At 40.7% G+C, this 22,177-nt stretch overlaps 1 protein-coding gene across 7 annotated transcripts in view; it reads right to left on the reverse strand.

Annotated features, from left to right (window-relative positions):
- EPB41L4A (erythrocyte membrane protein band 4.1 like 4A) overlaps positions 1-22,177 on the reverse strand; it is a 365,694-nt gene that overhangs the window by 143,091 nt on the left and 200,426 nt on the right. For 6 of the 7 annotated variants that reach the window (XM_049707507.1, XM_004267456.3, XM_049707506.1 and 3 more), the window contains 4 exons: positions 12,702-12,792; positions 10,078-10,161; positions 8,981-9,094; positions 158-205 (listed from right to left, as the gene is read on the reverse strand). In XM_049707507.1, the coding sequence (XP_049563464.1) occupies positions 158-205; positions 8,981-9,094; positions 10,078-10,161; positions 12,702-12,792 (337 nt within the window). The remainder of the gene's footprint in view (positions 1-157; positions 206-8,980; positions 9,095-10,077; positions 10,162-12,701; positions 12,793-22,177) is intronic. The other variant, XM_033423779.2, reaches the window with a different exon arrangement.

The raw sequence follows: 22,177 nt of genomic DNA on the forward strand, positions 1-22,177 counted from the left end.
AAAAATTACAATACTCTTAAAAAAAAATTACAATACTCTTAAAGCAGCCACTAATAAAACAAAACATTTTCCCCACTCCTGCCTCAGGTCTGCGCTGTGCTAATCTGCTAAGCCCCCTCCCTCTCCCTTGACCCGCCTTCCAATTTGTTTTCTTTACCTCCTCCTCTGCTTTAGATCTGAGTCCTCACCACTGTTATGGGCTTTCCTATGGAAAACAAACAAACGAAGACATTAAGGAGAAGAGAAAATTATCAGTTGGCTAAGGAAAGCATACCAAAATGAGTTTCACTTCAGTTAACGTACGTCCCTTACAGAGTCATCCGTTCACCAAACACGGCAGTCACACACATATGCTCAGCCCTACAACTGGCCCCAGAAACATAATACCAACTGGCCTCAAGAAGCCAGCAATCTAGCAGGGGCTACAAACAGACCATAAATAACTATGCACAACGTGTCTGGTAAGTTCCATTCATCCAATGAAGGGGCTCATCTGTAGTTCCTAGGTCTGCAAGTGAAACCAAGTGCTAACCTAATTAGGCCCACCAAACCTTACCTGCCTCGCATGCTTTTTTTTTGTGGGGGGGAAGTGGGCTGTGTTGGATCTTAATTGCTGCGCACGGACTTTCTCTAGTTGCAGCAAGCGGGGGCTACTCTTCATTGCAGTGCAGTGGGCTCTAGGCGCACGGGTTTCAGTAGTTGTGGCACACAGGCTCAGGAGTTGTGGCTCGCGGGCTCTAGAGCGCAGGCTCAGTAGTTGTTGAGCATGGGCTTAGCTGCTCCGCGGCATGTGGGATCTTCCCGGACCAGGGATCGAACCCGTGTCCCCTGCATTGGCAGGCGGATTCTTAGCCACTGCGCCACCAGGGAAGTCCTGCCTAGTGTGCTTTCAATTGATTTTAAACTACATGTCCACAGCTTCCTTATACATAACACCTCTCACATATGGGTCACAATAGTAATGGTTGCTTAAGTTGTTTTTCAGGAACTTGGAATTAGTTCTTGCCCAGTTCAGACCGGCTGAAACCACTCACCATTCAACTGGGCTTGCGTGAGTGTCTAATGGATGACCTTTTGATGTCAGAGGGACAAAACCTCCACCCTCAGAACATGTGAACTCCAATATTTTTTGAACATGTGTCCTATGAAGAGCCATGAAGCTCGACTACATTTGCACAGACCACCAATTACCTCCCTCTTCTTACCTCCAGTCACCTCTCCCCACGCCTCAGACCACCCTGCCTCTTTATCCCATGAATAGCCCTAAGCCCTATCTTCAGGGAGGCAGATTTGAGATTTGTTCTCCCTTCACCTTGCTTGGCTGTCTCGTGAATAAACTTTTTCTCTGAAGCAAACCTTGGCATCTCAGCATTGGGCTTGCTGCAAAGTTGGGCAAACAAACCCAATTCAGTAACACAATCAACCAAGCCAAGTTCTGCCATAATCTGACATCAGCTCTCACCCAAATGCCCTTTCCAACACCCTGGCCTCCACGTCCCTTGTCATCGTCTCTAATGACCTCTTCACTACAACTCAGCAACCCCATCATGGTCACACTTTGGACTTTATCATCTGTCACCACCCACAAACACTCTGCTCTCTGACTGAAATCTCCTCTCCTTCCTGAATACCACTTCCTATTTACCTTCAAACAGCTTCGATGGGGCACTCTGGTTAAATATGCGGGCTCTGTAGTCCTGAATGTGAAGCCCATCCCATCCACTGTTAAGTTGTGTGATTTAAACAAATTACTTCTCTACTGAGCCTCAGTTTTAATAATACTTCCCACACAGGGTTGTTATGAGGATAAAATGAATTAATATATTTAAAATGCACAGAGTAGGACCCGGCCCACTGTCAGCACTCAATAAATGCTGGCTATTATTAGTATTACTATTATTGCTTATTCAATGACTTCTGTTCTATCGTTCTTTGACCTCAGTAGTACCATCTGTCTACAGACCTTGCAACTTTCCATCAGTTCCTCACCTTTTTTCGTTCCCTCCCTGACTCAGCTCAGATTTCCATCATCTCAATAACATGTATTCCAGTACTCGAAACTTCCTCCAACTCTGTTTTTTGTTCAGTCTTTTTGTCAAAACCCCAAGTATGGGTGAATCCAACTCTCCAGGTTCTCTGAGCCAGCCGGCAAAAGCTGGCCGAGCAGTGCTGGATGAAGTTACGTAAAAGGGCATATTAGCTACACTACAAATCCATTTGCATAACCTCAAGTAGATCTACAACATGACCCAGCAATCCTACCACCTTTCTCTGATCTAAGTACTCTTCAAACTCTTTTCACCTCGCAACCCTCTACTGCTTCAGCAGATGACTTTGTGTTCTCCTTCCAAAGTGAAAAGTAGCCAGCCATCAGATGGGAACTCTTTCCTCTTCCTGTTACCAAAAATAAAACTGACCAACATCTCCCTCTCTTATTTACAGAACTGTCCTTATAATTAAGGTCAGTCCCTTCACCTGTGCCGTGTGGGTCCCATCACCTCTTATCTACTCAGTGACTGTCAATAACTACCCTCCTATTGCTCACATATATTCAACTTGTCCTCATAGCAAATTGTTTTACCAGCTTTTCAACATTCTCAAGTCTCTCCTATTTAGACATACACATACCTACTTTGACTCCACATCACCCATGATTTCCTGCCCAGTCTCTCCTCTCTCCTTCAAAGCCACACTTCTTGAGAGAGGTGTCTATGCCCTTTGGTCTCCATTTCCTTACCCTTTGTTGTACGTGCCTTTGCACTCCAGTCAGGGCAGACATGGCTCTTTAAGGACACATTCACGACTTTCATTCCCCCATTTTCCTAACATAATTATATCAAATAACATAACACTGATATGTAAACACAATTATATAAGTATTGTTCACAGACGATCTAAACAGTGTTTCGGAACACAATTCCATTCTTGTATGCGTTTAAGTTTTTCTTAGCGATAATAACTGCCAAGTTTTCTACATACCTATCAGCTGCTTAGTTTTCCTTGTGCTTCTCACTGACTCTTCATCCCAACTCTGAGAAAACTGCAAAGCTCCTCCTGAGATGCACGAATACTCAGATAATCTGCAAGTTACATTTATATCCCTCCTGGAGCCCTCTGCCCTCCTGCTCATATCTGAATAGCCTGCTGTCTAGTACTGCTGCACAAATGTCACTTTGATTAACTCTCTTCACCATGAACCAGGGAATTCCTTTTGCTTCTGTTGGATGGTTCCCATATTTCCAGGTCTCATGGCCTCTTGTCTTGGTTTTGGTGGAACTTGTTGACAGACAAAACTGCGTGGCAGGTACATTTTTTGTTTGTTTGTTTTGAGAGCTGAAATTTCTGACAATGTCTTTATTCTACACATACAATTATGGTTTATCTGGGCACAGAATCCTAAATTGAAAATAATCTTCCTTCAGCATTTTGAAGGCAATGCCTCGTTATCTTCTTTCCCTGCGTTTGCTGTTAAGCAGCCCAATGCCATGATTCTGATTTGTCACCATTCATGCATGGACTTTCTTTTCTCTCCCATTTTCCTCCCCGACACCAAGTTTTAAAAATTCTTTCTTAATCTATAATGTTTTGAAATTTAATGGTCTTGGTATGGATCTAATTTTTCAATCTAGTATGACAAATACTCTGTGGGTTCTCTCTATAGAGTTAAATCATTCCGTTCTAGGATATTTTCTTGTACTATTTCTTTTTTTTTTTTTTTGTATTTACTATTTCTTTAATAGTTTCCTCTCCTGCAATTTTTGTCTTTTTTCCCTTAGAAATTTTATTAGTCAAATGATTGATATCCAGGTTCGATCATTTTTAATCCTTATTTCCATGGATTTGTTTTGTTTTGTTTTGGTTCTACTTTGGGAAAGATTTCCTTAACTTTATCTTCCAAACCTTCTATTAATTATGTAAAATTCTACCCCACGAATTTAAAATCTGAAAACTCTTATGCACTCTTTCCTTTCAATACCACAGTTTTCACTTTTCTAAAGATAATAAACTTTTTTAGAAATTTTTCCTTGTTTCTTATATTGTCTCTATTTCCTGTGAGCTCCCACACATGCACTCCTAATTGTTGGTTCAGTCTCTGTCTTTCCAAAGAGATGCTATCCTCAAGTGCCAGGTGATTATGGCTCTCTTCGTATTTAAGCATTAGGCACTAAAAAGACTGGAACCCTCTGGATGGTGCAGTGCATGTTAACTGATGGCCTCACTGCAATGTGGAGCTAAGTAACGTGGGTAGTCTCAACCATTTCATTGGAGGATCCTTTGAAAGCTGCTATCTGTAGGCCTTTCCCCTAGTATCTGTCCATATCCTACAGTGAGATTTTCTAATCTCATGCCTAGGAGATATAAGCCTGGCTTCTAGCAGTCTGGGAATGAAGAGAGACGGAAGCTATTTAGTAACCAGATTTTTCACTCTCTTCATTTTTCACAGGGACACAATTTCTCTAACTCTTTTACAAATTAATCCTCTTCAACTATAGCAAATAAATGCTAAAGTTTCTCACAGCTCTATCACTGGCTTTGTCTTTGCATTCTATCCATACTGTCTATCTAGACAGCCTCAGTTCTATTTCATATTTCAACTAACACCTACGAGAAATCTATATTTCAGTCCAGATGGCTAATCTAGCTCCTGACTTATATCCAACAATCCACGTAAATCCCGCACGTGGACGTCTCAAAGGTACCACAAATTCAACTTACCAACAACCAAACTCAGAGCTATCCTTTTTGAGCCTGTAATGTCCAGGTGGTTCTTATTTCAGTGCATCACACCTCAATCCATGAAATTGCACAAGCCCGGACTCATTCTTGACATCTGTCACTCCTTCACCCCTCATTTTGGTCCTTCTAGTCCCACTGCTTTTACCTCCTACAGGGTCTCAAAACAATTCACTTCCTTATATCTCCACATCACCACCTTAGCGCAAGCTCCCATTCTCTCTCTCCAGGACTCATATGCTGCCTGATCTATTTCCCCTACTACCTTCTCCCACCTTCTCTCCACAGGACAGTAAGGATCACCTTTACCCAAAACAAATGCAACTGTGGTATCACCCCCTTAGAAAAACCACTGGTCTAATGACCAAAATCCTCAACAAAGTCCAGGTGTCTTTTTTTTTTTTTTTGCGGTACGTGGGCCTTCTCACTGTTGTGGCCTCTCCCGCTGCAAAGCACAGGCTCCAGACGTGCAGGCTCAGCGGCCATGGCTCACGGACCCAGCCGCTCCGCGGCATGTGGGATCTTCCCGGACCGGGGCACGAACCCGTGTCCCCTGCATCGGCAGGCGGACTCTCAACCACTGCGCCACCAGAGAAGCCCTCCAGGTGTCCTTTGAGATCTGGCCTCATCTTTCTCTCTGGGCTCATTTCCAACACATTTCTGTTCACTCAGTGCTTGAGCAACACTGGCTTTTCAGCCTTGCTCCCCACTCTGTTCCATCCCAAGGCCCCTGAATATGTTGCCCCCGTTCCTGGAATGATCTTTCCTCTTCTTGCCTGCTCTGGCCTCAGCACCCAGCTCAAGAATCCAACCTCAGGGAACACTTCCCCGACCTCCTTGACTCAAGGACTCAGCAAAACTTCCCCTATTGGTGCTGGTTACACAAGTGTTTGGTTTGTTAAAATTTATCAAGCTGTTATACCTGTGATATGTGTACTTTTCTGGAGACATGTTAGGTTACAATAACAAGTTCTTATAAATCCCTCTAAGCACCCTATTAACTCCCCACTCAAGGACATAGAAAAGTTATAACTGCATAGGCATTTGTGTGATTCGTGTATTTCTTCCCCAAATTGTAAGCTCCCAAAGGGCAGGGACTTTCTCTAGTGCTGTTTAACACAGTGCCTGGCATAAAGTAGGCACTAATTAACATTTCTGAGTGTGAAAATGGACAGGGGTGAAAATAACTTGTACTGGCTAGGAAGTATGCTAGCCTTCTTCTTCTAGAACAGGACTGCTTAAACAAGCAGGCTTCAGGGTCTCCATGAACCTCGAAATATTCTATGAAAATTTGTACATGTATTTAATTAAGTACTTTTTCCTCCTCCGGAATGAATCCAACATTTCATCAGATTCTCAGAGAGTTTTATCACCCAAAAAGGTTAAGGATCAGTGTTCTAGACTCAGCCAGAATTTGATAGATTTATCCATTTAATGACAAACAACTGGCAAAATAGAAAATTTTGATATGTTTTGCAAAATATGTTATCCTGGCCATGCACTGCAAAATAGAATTTTCTATTATTAAATTTAAGTCCTTGAGATTTCTCCATGCTGATGACGAATCTCGGTTTTAAATGTCAGAGTTTATCCAGCTATGCAGGGATTTGTGCTCAAGGGCAAGGTAAATATGTGTGAAAATAAAACAAGACTGAGAAGGACAGGGCAATTATAGGGCATTTAGAGGGGAAAGAAACAAAGAATGAGCTCTAGCTCTTTATACCAACATGTCGCAACGTCTAGTCTCCTCAAAACACACATGCCCAATAAGAGACCTTTCAAGTACCACACAGAACCAGACAGAGGCCCTGATGCTCAGACAAAAAGACTCTCTATAAAATCAAAAGCCTTTCCTCTGGATGGTGCCAATGAAAGGATCCTCTGTCCACGCACCACAATTACTTCTCTGTATTTCACAGGAAGCCAGCAGAAAACGTATCTCAGTAAAAAAGTCATTAAGTCTGGATTTGGGAATATGTGTGCTCCCGACTATTTCAAGCAATTTGTTCGGGGGAAAAAAATGTAAATTTTTATAAATAATGTAAAAACTTGATAAATTCATTTTCAAGCATATTAAAATAAAAATGACCATCTGCTCAATGTGTGTAATTATTTTATTTAGGGAATGCTGAAAAGGTACACTAATAATTTAGGATGAAAAACTATAAAAACCTATCTATTTAACAATCGAACTGTGCCAAATTCTTAATATATTTAGCAGTTCCCACTACCCACATCCCCTGAACACATATATACACACAAATACACTTTAAAGTGTTTCCCAGTGATGTTGCCTTGGTTTTAAGTGTTGTCCAAGATGAACCAATTGTTGGTAGGGAAGGAGGGCAGAAAATCTATTCCCCTGCCTTAAGTGATGACTCATTATCCCTGCCTATTTCAGATGTACAGACCTGGATCCACTTCTAGACTGGAACAGTTACCCACAAGGAAAGCTACCATTTTCTCCCCAAGCCTGTTTTCTCATCTGTAAAAGTGAGATAATAATGCTGGGCCAGGGATTTTCCATCGGTTCTCAGTCCCATCTGGACCCACCGCTAATCTCCCCTGTATTGCCAAGACTGGAGGCCTTAATATCACATCTTCCTGGATTCCTTTGCCACTTAGGCACTCAGGAGAGATATGAAGGCAGGAGGAAAGGGCAAGTGATTTTGCTTCTAGCAGCACCTGTGGCACCCACTGTTGCACTCCTTACAACTGGGGGTGCCACAGTGTTAGCTATGGCGGTGGTACCTCTAGCAGTGGTAGCAAGAGTCACTCCTACAGTGGCAGAGCCCCCGGCAGTGCCAGCAGCAAGTACAGGCACCCGAGGGCCAGCTGAAAGGCGGAAGCAGCCTTGACTCTCTGGGTGACACCCCATCTCTCCTCTTACTCCTGGCCGCACAGTGTCCAGGTCGCAGACGTGCACCACTCTCTGCCTTCTGCTCCTTCAGTCCTGCCCACGTTTGTGTACCAATCCCTGCATTAATCCCTCTCTGCTGGAAAGGCCTAGTGCCTGAATGATATACACACCAATTTCTATAGGGGTATCATAAGGATTAAATGAGATAACACATAGCAAGTAATTTGCTCAGTACTTGGAACATGGTAAATGGAAGCTATTTTTCCATTATTCTATCTAATCGTGTTGCTCACGATCCAGCTCCCCCTTCTCAGTCCTACTAGGTGAAGGTGACGACCTTTCCCTTCTTAATCACCAAAGGATTTCAGTGAAGTTGGACCTGGTTTGAGAAAGCTGGGGATGAAGACCCTGGGAAACTGGCAGAAGTAGAAGACATCAAACAGGGATGGACCAGCAAGTGAGTATGAACAAGGGCAGAGAAAAGAGAAGGGCTTCTGCTTTCTAAATCTTCAGTGTATACAAAAAGAACCTTGACAGTTATCTGAATACATGACCTGAACTTCTCATAATTATAAGTCACTTATAAAATACCATTTATGTAGGTACACGAAGTAAAACACAGTCCCCGTCAGGTAGGAGTGAAATGAGTTTCTCTGCTAAGTGATTTCTAGGTCTTCCTCTCTTGGACCTGTCATATTGCCCAGACTGCTTTGCAGAGACAGTCCAAAATTGCTAGATATGAATTTTTTTTAGTTAAGTACACACACGCAAATATAATCACACAAACAATGTGACCTGCTGGGTAAAATGTAACAGGATTCATTTTCTCTGTTCTTTGAAAGGGGTTTTACTCAAGTTTAAGCAACAATATCAGTCCTGAGAGCAAAGCACTCAGTCTCCACTAAGAGATTTCTCTCTAAACATAATCCTATCTTCTCAGATCAAAACATTTAAATCTTTTATATATTAACATGTATCATTATACAATATATATTATATACACTACATATTATATATACTATATAATATCTATTCTCAAAATACATTATATACATTTTTCAAAATGTAGTCTTAACTACAATACAGAAAGCGAGTTCCCATCAATATTTTATGAAATTATTCTCTGAAACTCTGGCTGTTTAAGAGAAATGCTTCAGGACCCCTAGCTTATTTTATCTCAATTAAAAACAAAACATAAACATATATCCTTATTGTGAAGCAATTATACTCTAATAAAGATGTTTAAAAAAAAACCCGAAAGCATAAGCTCTCTGTTACCATGGGGAGACAAACAATCATTATACTATGAGAGTAACCTGTGATTAAAATGCAGCTGGGATCCAGAGCTTCTGTTGGGGATTTAAAACCAAGGGTCATTCAGCTTACCTCCTCCTGGTGGGCTGTACAGGGTCATGGTCGCTCCCACACGAGGGGTTTCGGCGGCGCGCATAGGGGAACTTGGGAGATTTCGTGCGATCGTTCGGGGAGTTGTAGAGTCCGCTGGAGTGGAAGAGGAAAGGTCAATGATGTCCACAGAGGGCCTGGAGGGGCAACTCCCTAACCTGGATCTAGGGAAGTGTTCATGACTGCACATTTTTTACTGCCTGGAGAATACTGGATCATGGGCACATGGTTCTCTTTGCTGACAAGATTTCTTGAAAGGAAAGAGAAGTAAACAAATCATAAAAATCTTCATTTTGCAAGAACGGGTTTGTCTCACTGGCCTTCAACAGTAAGAAATCAACACACACAAATGATGGCAATAACAACAACAATCTGCACTTATGATGAAACCACCACATGCCAGGTGCTGCCTGAGCTGAGGGCTTTATATTCATTATCTCAGCTTTTCTCCAGATCAACCCTAATCACCAAAGTACAATTATTAGACCCATGTAACAGAAGAGAAAACAGAAATACAGAATGTTTAATTAAGCAGCCAAGTAGAGTAGCTAGGAAAGAGGCAGAGCTAGAATCTGAACCACTGTGTGGTCAGACCTGGAACCACCGTAACTATATGGCCAGTAAGTTATGATGCAGGTCTGCTCCTGGTATGGTAGTTGTGAACAAAAGAAACTCAATATTTCTATATTTCTAGAAATAAAGGTCTACTAGAAGCACTATTCATTAGCTATAGTTTTCAACTCAAGTTTTTACAAGAACTATGAAATTGGGAAAATTACCATTTATATGTCATTTCGCGTATTCTAATGACCACCAAGCCATCCTAATGCTCTTTCAGGCAGTTTCTTAGTATATACAAATTTTCCTTTCTGTCTTTCCAGGAGAAAGTTTCACGTCAGGACACATCCTATTGACCTCTACTTCAGAAGTTCTCGGTCACACAGATGTAGGAATCTGACTGACTTGTCCACAGTTAGCCATCTCCAGCCACAAAGCAGTTGGATTCCATTATTTAACAAGCTGCAATTGCTAACCCCTTTTATACTGTTCTCCTTTATAAAAACTATGATTCTCTTTACCTCTGGGGGCCATTTTCTTCCCACGGCGCATGAGATTTGCTTCTTTGGGTAACAGGGCTGTTTTCATTCTTTGCTTTCTTAAAGCTTTAATTAAAAAACAAAAAGAGGGTAGAAATTAGCTAGAAAATAAAAGGAATTAATTAGCTAGAAAATAAAAGGAAATTAACTCACATACTTATTTCTTCAGTAAAATTATTTAACAAATGTTTTAAAATGTGTTTTTATTTATACCTGTGACTCATTCCAGAAAGAATATAAAGTGGCTACCTTAATTTAAAAAAATACTTGTTTCCAGCAGTACTTTGGGGGTCTCTTTTCCCCTTCTTTCTTTCTAGTTTTACTTCTTTATGTCAACCAAATGCCGAGTCATCAATTGTTAAGAACCTTTCTAAAGAGTCCACCTGCAGGACAGGAAAAAAGGGTACCAGCAAGCAAAGAAAAGAGGCTGATGAGAAAGGAAAGTTGAGTATCTGGGCTCATGAAGCTGGCTCCCTCTTTTCAGCAGTGGTCAGAGACCGCTGGCTTTGGCCTTGGGTCTGAATCTATGCAGGCTGGTCAGCTCTGGGCAGGTTCAGGCTACCGGAACTGACTTTCTCTGCCCCCAGCTTCTGCCATATCTTGGCTTCAACCTTCCAGATCAGAATGACTTTCAAATGCTATTTCCTGACCTAGTATTATCTTTCTGCCCTAAGAATGTAAATATAACTGAGTTGTTATTCAATCCCAACAAATTGTTTTAGAAACACATGGGAGACACAAGGAAAGGATTCATCAGAACTCTTCTGTCACCAGGGGAGTAGGGGAGGTGTGTCACCTCTCACTTCCCCGGGAGACTCCACTTCAGAAAAAGATAGATCTACTTAACTCTTAATCCACTTTTAACCCTGGCTTTTTGAGGAATCCTCTATTTAATAGTCCTGGAATATGGTCAAAGCAGAGTTCTTTGTAACAGTCAAGAAAGAGGAGAGAAAATAACAAGGTCAAAAAAAAAAAAAATAACAAGGTCATTTCAAACAATGAAAATAAACTTGTACCCTAGCATACTATATTCATATAGGAATTAATACAACATAAGCTTAAAAAATTAGATATTTGACAAAGGCACGTAACAGAGCATTAGTAGATAGTAGGTATGTTTTACTTATATATGAGCAATATATTACTCTTATAAAGGTTAAAAAATATTTGGAAGATCAAATTTCTAAAGTAAAACCTTACTTTTGAAATGAGGAAAAGAAATATGGTAGATTTAATACAACAGTAGAGAGTTTGAGTGTGTTTAATAAATCAGAAAGAAAAGAGAAAAGGGAGATTGAGAAATGCAGTAGGGAGATGAAAGGGAAATTGAGAGAGCAGCGAAAGAATGAAATCCTGGGGGGCAAATTAATTGCATTCACTGACTGAGCTATTTCTCATCTGGAACTTGAGTAGGAAAATGTGGCGGCCCTTCAGGTATCAGTCCTATCGGCAAGAATGCAGTTACAGAGGGGATTGAACTCCTGTACATTCTAAAAAGCCTTGGGATCTGAATTTCATGCAAGATTACTGTTCCTATGTTGGACTTACCATAAGCATATCCTGTACATACAGATTAAGATGACTCACTAGCCACAGCTGTGAGGCTGACTAAGGGAAGCACAGTAAACGAAAGTGTAGGCAAAAGCAAAGAACTTGTCATTCCAAAAAGAAAACCTGTACAGGGAGCGTCCTATAACTAAACAAAACAAAATGATGGCAAAACCCTGGGGACACCCTGCAACTCTGAGAAATTTCATAACTTAGAATTATTTTGCTGAGAAATCATAAACTATATCCCTCCCAGTAACAACAACCCAGTTGAATGAAAACACCAGTATTTACTAATGAAAGATGGAGTAGATGATCTAAGAAGTCTCTCAAGGTCATGTATTTCTGACTGCTTGGACTTCTCCATGATGCATGTGGAGCAGTCTCTATAGAGGAAGTGAGCTGATGAAAGCTACTTATTGTATGTGTAACATCCTGTTCCATGAACATAATTCGAGATAGGAAAAAGTGATGCTGAAAGAGCGTCTTAACAAAGAACAAGGCTGATCTTTCAGGGAAACAATCCACATAATATATTAAGAGAAGGTCTTTCTGCTGGGGGAGGCTGCTGGGAAAATTGGTGCAGAGGACCATGACGACTCTTTATACATATGCAATCACTGCCTTCTGAAACCCTGTGCCTCTAAATGCTATAAATCCTCTTTCTAGGGCCACAGTTCAATGCATCGCTGTAATGAACGCAGTACATTGAACGTGAATATGATCTACTTTACTTCCAGGTCCCTCTGAGTTAGTCCATTATATCATGCCATTTAAAAAATCCCATGGAATTTTCACTCTGCTCAGAGAAGGCAGACCACACACTATCTGTGACTTTATCACGCTATGACAGCAGGAGCATTTCCTTCAAATGAGAGGGACATATCCTGATGTTTTATATTTCACTGGCATTTTAAAGTGTTCTTTGGCCCACAGAGTTTTTTTCATCAAAAGTACTAGTTAATTATCAGAGTGAAAAGATTCTTAACCTTGCCAACAGAAAATAAGCATTTCTGTGACAGCATATAGTGGTGTGTCCTTTCAGTTAACCGACTGACCTTTTTACTGGTGAAGGTGCGATAATTTTAGTTGTTCCTTCATTTTCTCCATTTTCCATGTTTGCAGTTACCCGATTTATGCTGTCTGATCCTAGTAGCAAAGAGGGGAAAGAAAGAGATAGTGGAGAAGAAAAGAAAGGAGATAGTGGTCAGAGAAACACAAAGAAGCAAAAACATATTTTTAAATGTAACTTTAGGGACGTCATGGTACATTGTATTGATAAATTTTAATTCCAAATGCATAATGAATTGCCCAATAAATCTGAGTTACTATTTTCTGAAATGTACTAAGCCCTCAACGTAACAATGTCCAAAGGGGTCTAGGTTATGGCACCACTGTAAAATGGTACCTTTAGAGACTTGAAGAGTTAAAAAAGTCCCCACATCAACTGTTAAAATAAGAATCTAAGATATTTAGTACTATTATATTGGAATGTAAGCCATTCCAATCGGTCCTTGATAACTACGTTGTGAAAAAAGTTACTGTCTCTTGGCAGGCCATGACAACCCTCATTCTCAATCAAACCCACCCCAAATATTTTGAACCTGAAAATATTCCAGCTCATAAGGCAAATGGCAAAACCAGAGGACTACAGACGCGAGTTGTAACGCTCACATTAAAAAAAAGTTTTCAAATGTGCTTTTTAATGTAAATATCCCTTAAGGTCTGAAACTGACTTTTTAAAAGCTTTTATTCCGCAGATTTGCATACACGCTAGATGAACCAGCAGAGGGAGCCCCCAGCAGACACAACGTTGGAAATCATGATCCAAATAAAGTGCAGCAGATGGGCCCATCCAGGAAGTCTGGATCCCATTCTTGGGAGGGAGGCAGATAAGCCTGCAGGGGTGAGATGTGCAGCACTGATGAGTAGTCTTCTTTTCTCTAGCGGCGTGGCCCTCACTCTGGGAGGCACAGGGGAAACCAGGGAGGGGATGTCCGAAGCCCTTGTTCAATTAACCAAGTGGCAGGCAGGTGTGTCTTCCTCAGAAAGGCACCTTGTATGTCCACGGATCAGGTCCTTCAATCCAAAGAGTAATCACCCCTAACGGTTTTCGAGTCGTGAGGTGAGTCTGTAATACTAATAAGAGCTAATATTTACTGAGCACTTAACCATGTGTTGGTGCTGCCCCAAGTACTTCCGGGTCTTTTTAATCACATAATCCTAAAAATAATCCTCTAAGGTAGATACTAATATTATCCCCATTTTTTTTTTTTTTTTTTTTTTTTTGCGGTACGCGGTCCTCTCAGTGTTGTGGCCTCTCCCGTTGCGGAGCGCAGGCTCAGCGGCCATGGCTCACGGGCCCAGCCGCTCCGCGGCATGTGGGATCTTCCCGGATCGGGGCACGAACCCATGTGCCCTGCATCGGCAGGCGGACTCTCAACCACTACGCCACCAGGGAAGCCCAATCCCCATTTTTAAAGATAAGAAAAACAGGACTTTGCCAAGGTCCCACAGCTCATGAGTGGGGGGGGGGGGGGGGGGAGGGGAGCAGCTTTAAAACCCAGCAGTCCGGCTCCTGAGTCTTAGCTCTAAGCCACCACAATACACAGCCTTCCATGACCACCTGCACCTCATCCTCAAAAATCAGTCTAAATTAAGGGTCCACTGGGAGAAACAGACTCTTCAGAAGTGAAAAGAATGTCCAATGAGGGGACTTCCCTGGTGGTCCTGTGGGTAGGACTCTGTGCTCCCAATGCAGGGGACCCGGGTTCGATCCCTGGTCAGGGAACTAGATCCCGCATGCATGCCACAACTAAGAGTTCACATGCTGCAACTAAGACCTGGCGCAGCCAAAATAAATAAATAAATAAATATTATATATAAAAAAAAGAATGTCCAATGAGAAGAATATTTAATAGCCAACTAAGAGAAGAATTCTCTCTCAAGGGCAACCAACGCTGAAAGACAACAAGAGAAACAAGTGAGCACCACAAAGTTGGCCATTCCCTCCAGAACACTTGGAGGCAGGTTTGGCTATTCATCAGGAATGATAAACATTAAGGCATACACCTTGAACACAGAAAGAAAACAGTGGTTTCAAATAAGAGCTCCCAAAACTATTATTACAAGGAATTTGACATGGATTCAACATCTGCATTTTGTTCCTATTCTGGAACCCTGAAATGAAAAGGTGAACCTGAAGATATGTGGCATTAAAGGTACGCTCATGTGGGAGCAACATTCAGAATCCAGGCATTAGAAAACAATAACATTGAGATCTACGGGAAATTTCACCAGGTATAATAAATAGAACACAACCAACTCCCGTGAACAACCCCATGTGCTATCAGACATCAGAGTGGCCAGTCACTGTCTATTTTGCCATAACCCTTAATAAAAATCACCTAGGCAGATTCCCAAAATTTCAGGTGCAGATTTCAGATGGAGCTGCTTCTCAAAACTGGAATTCCATGTGGTATGGCCCTGGGACAGTGGCAGGAGGGATTAATTCATTTGTGCCCCAGACAGAATTACCCCAACATCATATTTTTAATTGTTTCGAATACATGTTTTTAAAATGTGGTATTGTTTTCAGCAGGTATTACTAATTTATACTGCAAGGGACCTTCATGTACCCAAGGCTATTTCCCAGGCTGAGCAGTCTTTTCTTTTTGTTTTTTGGCTTGTTTATTTTTTGTTGGAGTGTAGTTGATTTACAATATTGTGTTACTTTCTGCTGTACAGCAAAGTGCATCAGTTATACATATACACATATCTACTCTTTCATTACAGAGTACTGAGTAGAGTTCCCTGTGCTATACAGTAGGTCCTTATTAGTTATCTGTTTTATATATAGTAATGTGTATATGTCAATCCCAATCTCCCAGTTTACCCGTCCCTCCCTCTCCCACCTGGTAACCATAATATTGTTGAGCAGTCTTAGTCTAACAACCTTGAGGAAAGTGAGGCTGCCTGATCACTTTCACCTGGTTTCCTTCCGAAGCTTCCAAAAACTTAATAAACAGGTAGATCAAAAACTGAGCATTATCTTAAAATAGAAAATTTCAAACCATGTATGCATGCGTTTTTTCTTAAAGAAACCAACATTGGGTTATTCACAATATCTAAATCATAATTCTTGACATCAAACACTAAATCTATGGTTTTCCCAAAGAATTTCAGGAAAAAAAATCACACACAAGCTCTCTCTCAGACACTCACAAACACCATAGCCAGGCTTCTTCAAAATAAACTGTTTGACTGACAAGACTATTTTACTAACATAAAATGGTATATATGTTAGTCATATAACTCTCATATACACATCATAACTAGATAGGGTAATACAATTTAATTTATGGCTCTTTTATATTCAAAACAGTGTACTACTAACCAAAAAATCTGTTTATATGTATTTTCCTCCTCTATAGCTATGTGAACTGGACAAGCCTATGGTGTAAAAGCCTTACTAGGAAAACAGACTATAAGGAGAAAAGCTACTTACAAGCCTTAACTCAGTGGGAGCACTTCTGAAGTATCCATTCATATAATATTCATATTTAACTATAAATTACTCTATTCTATTCATGAACGTAGGGTTCTTAAAAAGCCCTAATTAGGCAATACTTATTAGCTTTATATTACTAAATGTGCACTTAAAAGTAATAACTACTTTTTAAATTTTATTTTATTTTATTTTCGGCTGTGTTGGGTCTTCGTTGCTGTGCTCGGGCTTGTCTCTAGTTGCGGTGAGTGGAGGCCACCCTTCTTTGTGGTGCGCGGGCTTCTCATTGTGGTGGCTTCTCTATTGTTGCAGAGCACGGGCTCTAGGCACACAGGCTTCAGTAGTTGCGGCGCGTGGGCTCAGTAGCTGTGGCTCGTAGGCTCTAGAGCGCAGGCTCAGTAGTTGTGGCACATGGGCTTAGCTGCTCTGCAGCATGTGGGATCTTCCCAGACCAGGGATTGAACCCGTGTTGCCTGCATTGGCAGATGGATTCTTAACCACTGCTCCACCAGGGAAGTCCCAATAACTACATTTTTAAAACACTGTATTTTAACCATTGTCCTAATTATGTTAAATGAGTGAGAGTTTTTTTTATAATGCTACCATTTAAGAAGAAAACTAAGCAATTAAGTAAAGTTAGGTTATATATTGCTTACTGAAATCCACAAAGGTGAGAGCGATGGTTATGCATCATCTAGGTTTATTGACTCCATTTTGCTGACATGCACTAACTGCCTTCCCTTTCCAAATGTTTCCTCCCCTCGTCATCCCACCTTCCAGAACCATCCCTCCTACGTTAGCTCAGATTCTTGGACTAGAGAGAAGAGGTGATCTGACAAACCAACCACACTAAAGGGCTCATGTCTTCATGTATTAATTAGTCACAGAATAGTTCCTTCCTTTTTTGGCTCCATTGGGTCGTCGTTGCTGCACAGGCTTTCTCTAGTTGCGGTGAGCAGGGGCTACACTTCGCTGCAGTGCGCGGGCTTCTCATTGTGGTGGCTTCTGTTGTTGCGGAGCACAGGCTCAAGGAGCGTGGGCTTCAGTGATTGCAGCACACGGGCTCAGTAGTTGTGGCACGCGGGCCCTAGAGTGCATGTGCTTCAGTAGTTGTGGTGCACAGGCTTAGTTGCTCCACAGCATGTGGGTTCTTCCCGGACCAGGGATCGAACCCACGTCTCCCGCATTAGCAGGCGGATTCTTAACCACTGCGCCACCAGGGAAGTCCCATAGTTCCATTTTAAAGAGAAAAAGGAAGAGTCAAATATTAACTAAAATAATTAACTGATAACAATGGAATTTCAGGCGTTGCTCCAGGAGAAATTTTGAGGCTGAAGAAATCGTTTTTCACCACTCCTTTTTCATTGTAAATTATAATGGACCACCAGAAAAGAATATAACATACATATATGAACAGTTTAACAAATTTATTATAAAGTGAACAGCTATTTAACTACTACCCACGTCAAGATATAAAACATTAAGGGAAATTTTCCTACACTACACAATCACTCCATTTGGTGTAACTCTTCCTTTCAGATAAGGCCAAACAGTTGTTTTCCATTTAAAATATCTAGAAACACAAATTATCATGTACATATTTCATAAAATATTAATAATACACATAATGAAATTATTAAAATTTAAAATTATTAGTAAACGTGAATAGGCCCTCAAAATCTTAATAAAATGAAGGACATATCATTGTGCTCCCGTGATTGCCAGCACAGTGTCTTATACATGGTGATACTCAGTGAAGGTCTGTTATTATAGAGGATGTATTTCTGTTTCTACTATTTTTTCCACTTGAAGGGAAAATTCAGGATAATGATATTATGTTTAAAATGTGTCAAAACCAAGACAAAAAAAAAAAAAATATCTGGATGTGGCCGTATGGGAAATTCAGGATGAGAGATGACATGCACCACATCCTACAAGCCTGGGCTACTTCTTAGAGCTTTAAAAGCTGCCTTCCACCATAGCATGCAATTCTTTTCTACTCTTTTAAATGAAAGTCACAGATTACCTACAACAAAGGTCAGTTATTGACATGTGGTTACTAAGGCTCCTAGGTTAATCTGTATTTTATTTTACATAAAATATCAACACTAGCAAGACCAGTTAGAATTAGAAGCATCCAGTCCACTTTCCATATTGTTCACACTAAAAAGACAAAGGACTTGGGACTTCCCTGGCAGTCCAGTGGTTAAGACTCTGCGCTTTCATTGCAGGGGGCAAGGGAACATCCCTGGTCGGGGAACTAAGATCTTGCATGCTGCTCGGCTCGGCCCGGGCAGGGGAAGAGACAAAGGGCTTTATTCATGAGACTGGTCACATGTGGAAGAATAAGTTTATCAGGAGACTGCTATAGTTTATTAAGAAGCCAAATCTAGCTCATGACCTGTGATCATTTTTGTCTCTGGACTGTTAGACACTACAGCTTAATACGGGCGCACACAATTCCCTACCAGTTAGGCAGCAGTGCAGTGCCAGTGTCCATAGCTCCATGGTCTTGTCTGTTAATTTTTTAACACCCTATACGCAAATGATTCCAGCCTGTGTGCACCGGACCACGACCAGGCTATTGTGTGGTTTGGCTCTGTTCACGATTGAGCGCACTCATGGTAAGTGACCCTCGCCTTTGGATCAAGAAGAGTGGCTGTCTGAAACACAATCAACTTTCCCAGGATCTGTTTAGCTACCTGGTCTGGGGGCAATTCTTAAAAGTCAACCGGTGATGTCAAGATTTCAAGATGTGGTGCTGAATCCATAGGGATGTTCAATTACAAAAACACTTTGCATTTAAATAGTATTATGAGTTTCACAAAGTTCATAGCTCAGTTTTACACCTGTCAACCTTAGTTAAATGACTGATGTTATTTAAATTGCCATTGCTTTGAATTTACAGAGTAGGCATGGAGGATGAACGTGTGACATTAAAAGAAAAAAGAGAGAATGCCTTCTTCTGTTAAACGGGGAGAAGAACAAATAGCCAATAAGTTAAACTGCATTGTAATACATACATGATTTCATTTTTAAAGCTCTCAAATATGATACATTTGTAAACTTTTAGGTTAAATTTCATCTCACTTATTTTCATTTTCTTTTCTGATCTATGTTTTTAAAACACTGTATCTGATGCTTGAGACAAATAATCAGGACAGATTTTAACTATTCCCAGCACAACAGATTATTAGGTTTCAGTAAAGACAATCTGATTTCATATTATCTGACCCAGAATGACTTATCAGAAGAACTGTGACAGTCATGAATTAAGAATGAGCTAATAACTGGAAATACATTTGAGCTCTCATTTTCACACTGATAGTACAAAATCACTTTGCCTTGGTTTCACCAACTTTAGACTGGGTTACTATGAAAAAAATGGCAGATGGTAGAGCAACTTAGCAAAAATAAAACATATTTTTCTAACACGATGAATTACAGTCAAACAGTAAAATGACCAAGGAAACCTCACATATATTCATTTTTCCCCCATCATCATGAAAGGTTTTATATTTGGCAGAACTGACACTCATGAAATTACATAAAACACAATTAAATTTCAAAACACACGATTTGGAAAATAAAAGTGTTTCAGTGTCCAGTGGCTGATTTTTTTAAAGTTCAAATGCCTGACATCAGCCCATTCATCCCAAAGAGGCAGCCTGCTTCTCTGTTTCTGTATTCAAAAATCCCAAGGGTGATATTTAAACAGTTACTTCTTTACCATAAACATACAGACTTTTAAGACACTGATTTTGCTACATGTCAACTGCAAGATCAAACAAGGCATTCTACTAGAAAGCTGTAGGGTAGATTATAAAGAGTGGGTGCAGATGAGAAAGATGCTAGGAAAATATGTCTATGCACGAAAGATCCCTTCCCTGGTTGGTCTGCTTCCAATTTCTTCTTCCCTGATGCAGCACTCTCCTGGATCCCTCTGCTTTCCTCATGACCAAAACGGTCAACTTGGGAGCATAAGATGAAAGCACTTCATCCTCTGCCCGAGCTACAGAGGCACACACACTGAGAGATGGTCGCAAACACACTTCCTTGCAGGTCAGAAGGCCAGGTTCAAAACCAAGAAAAGCCCTTCTCAGCATCTGTTTACTCCCTCAGGCCCTCAGAGTAGAATGAAAGGGCTGTACCAACTGAAGAACTTCAGGCCCTCAGAGTAGAACAAAAGGGCTGTACCAACTGAAGAACTTGTGATCTACACCTGCGTATGCTTGAGGGGCTGCCAGATGCACTAACAGCAGAGGGGAGCCCATCTTTCCTTTCAGCCCTCCTAGGCCCAATGCCAACACCTCTCTGTGAATGGTTGGCTGGAAGCAGGAAGTGTGGCAAATCTCTTAGATATCAAGTTTTTTCTTCCTGTGATAGGAGGACACAGTTTGAGGGAACAAAACGGAATAAACGCTCACATCCTATCCCAGTACTCTCTTGTACTCCCCCCAGCCTACCACCCCCAACCCCCATCAGCGACACAATTTAGAGCAACATACCACAAACCTTCTCCAGCCATCTTTTCTCAAGCCCCCCATTTATGCTCACTTGGTCTAGGACAGGTGGACAGTTCCACACCTGACCTAAAGTCGGTTCTGTTCCAGAGGAGTGTGCTGGGCCACTGCTCTAGAGGTTTTATTCGATGTAATTACTGTAGTATATAAAGTATAAACAAATACAAAATACATATAATTGTGTGTAAAGATCACTTTAAAAAGGCTTATTTGACTCAGGCAAAATTGAGAAAATTTTTGGTTTTTTCTGCTTCCATATTTGAGTTCATATCTAGGAGGCCTTAACTTGGGGTTCTTTAAGCTTTTTACACAAGTACTCACTAAAAGAATTTGAAAAATGATGTACCTCAGTGCATGTCTGTAAGATGCTATCTAACATTTTGCATCAAAAGTTTAAATAGTACCAAACGATGCCATTTGCAGCATACAGTAAATATTGACATTTTAAAATGTAACTGTTTCCAATCTCTATGTTCATAGAGAACAGTCTGGTGGTTGCCAAGGGGGAAGGAGCTGGGGGAGGGATGGAGTGGGAGGTTGGTTAGCAGGTATAAGCTTTATATATAAGAGAGATAAACAGCAAGGTCCTACTGTACAGCACAGAGAACTACATATAATATCCTATAAAAAACCATAATGGAAAAGAATATAAAAAATAATATATATTTATATATATATATGTATAACTGAATCACCTTGCTGTATAGCAGAAATTAACACACTGTAAATCAACTATAGTTCAATAAAAATATTAAAACTGAAAAAAAATGGGCTTCCCTGGTGGCGCAGTGGTTGAGAGTCCACCTGCCGATGCAGGGGACACGGGTTCGTGCCCTGGTCCGGGAGGATCCCACATGCCGCGGAGCGGCTGGGCCCATAAGCCATGGCCGCTGAGCCTGCGCTTCCGGAGCCTGTGCTCCGCAATGGGAGAGGCCACAACAGTGAGAGGCCCGCGTACCACACACACAAAAAAAAACTGAAAAAAATCAATTAATTAATTAAATGTAACTGTTTCATGACTTTCTTGAATATAACCAGTGTAATAAAATACCATAGAAATTTGATACCCAGTCATTCATTTTAAAAATAGATGAAATGAGTTTAGCATTTGGAAATTTCATAGAATGTTTCTCTTGCAGTTGCAATTCAATTCCATCTCCTCTGCAAAAATGTATCCCAAAGTAATATGTTTTATACTTGAAAGTTTTTATTCATCACTCTATCTTACTTCTGTGACAAAAAAAAAATAGAAATAAGGTAACAGTTTTATTTCCCATGACCATAAAGCTCTACATGGTAAAAATTTTTTCTGAACCAAGTTATCATTACAATTATTAATAGCATACCATATGAATGCTGATAAATAATTATTAAATATAAAAAGTAAGTTTTTATTGAAAAGTAATTCTTAATGAGATAAACAGGGTAGTTTTGTTTTCCCAATGATTACATGGATCTACCCATTCAAGAATATTCTGTGCTAAAATGAAACAGTTTAGCAACA

This window comes from Orcinus orca, chromosome 3 (assembly GCF_937001465.1).
Source record: "Orcinus orca chromosome 3, mOrcOrc1.1, whole genome shotgun sequence".
Lineage (NCBI taxonomy): Eukaryota > Metazoa > Chordata > Mammalia > Artiodactyla > Delphinidae > Orcinus > Orcinus orca.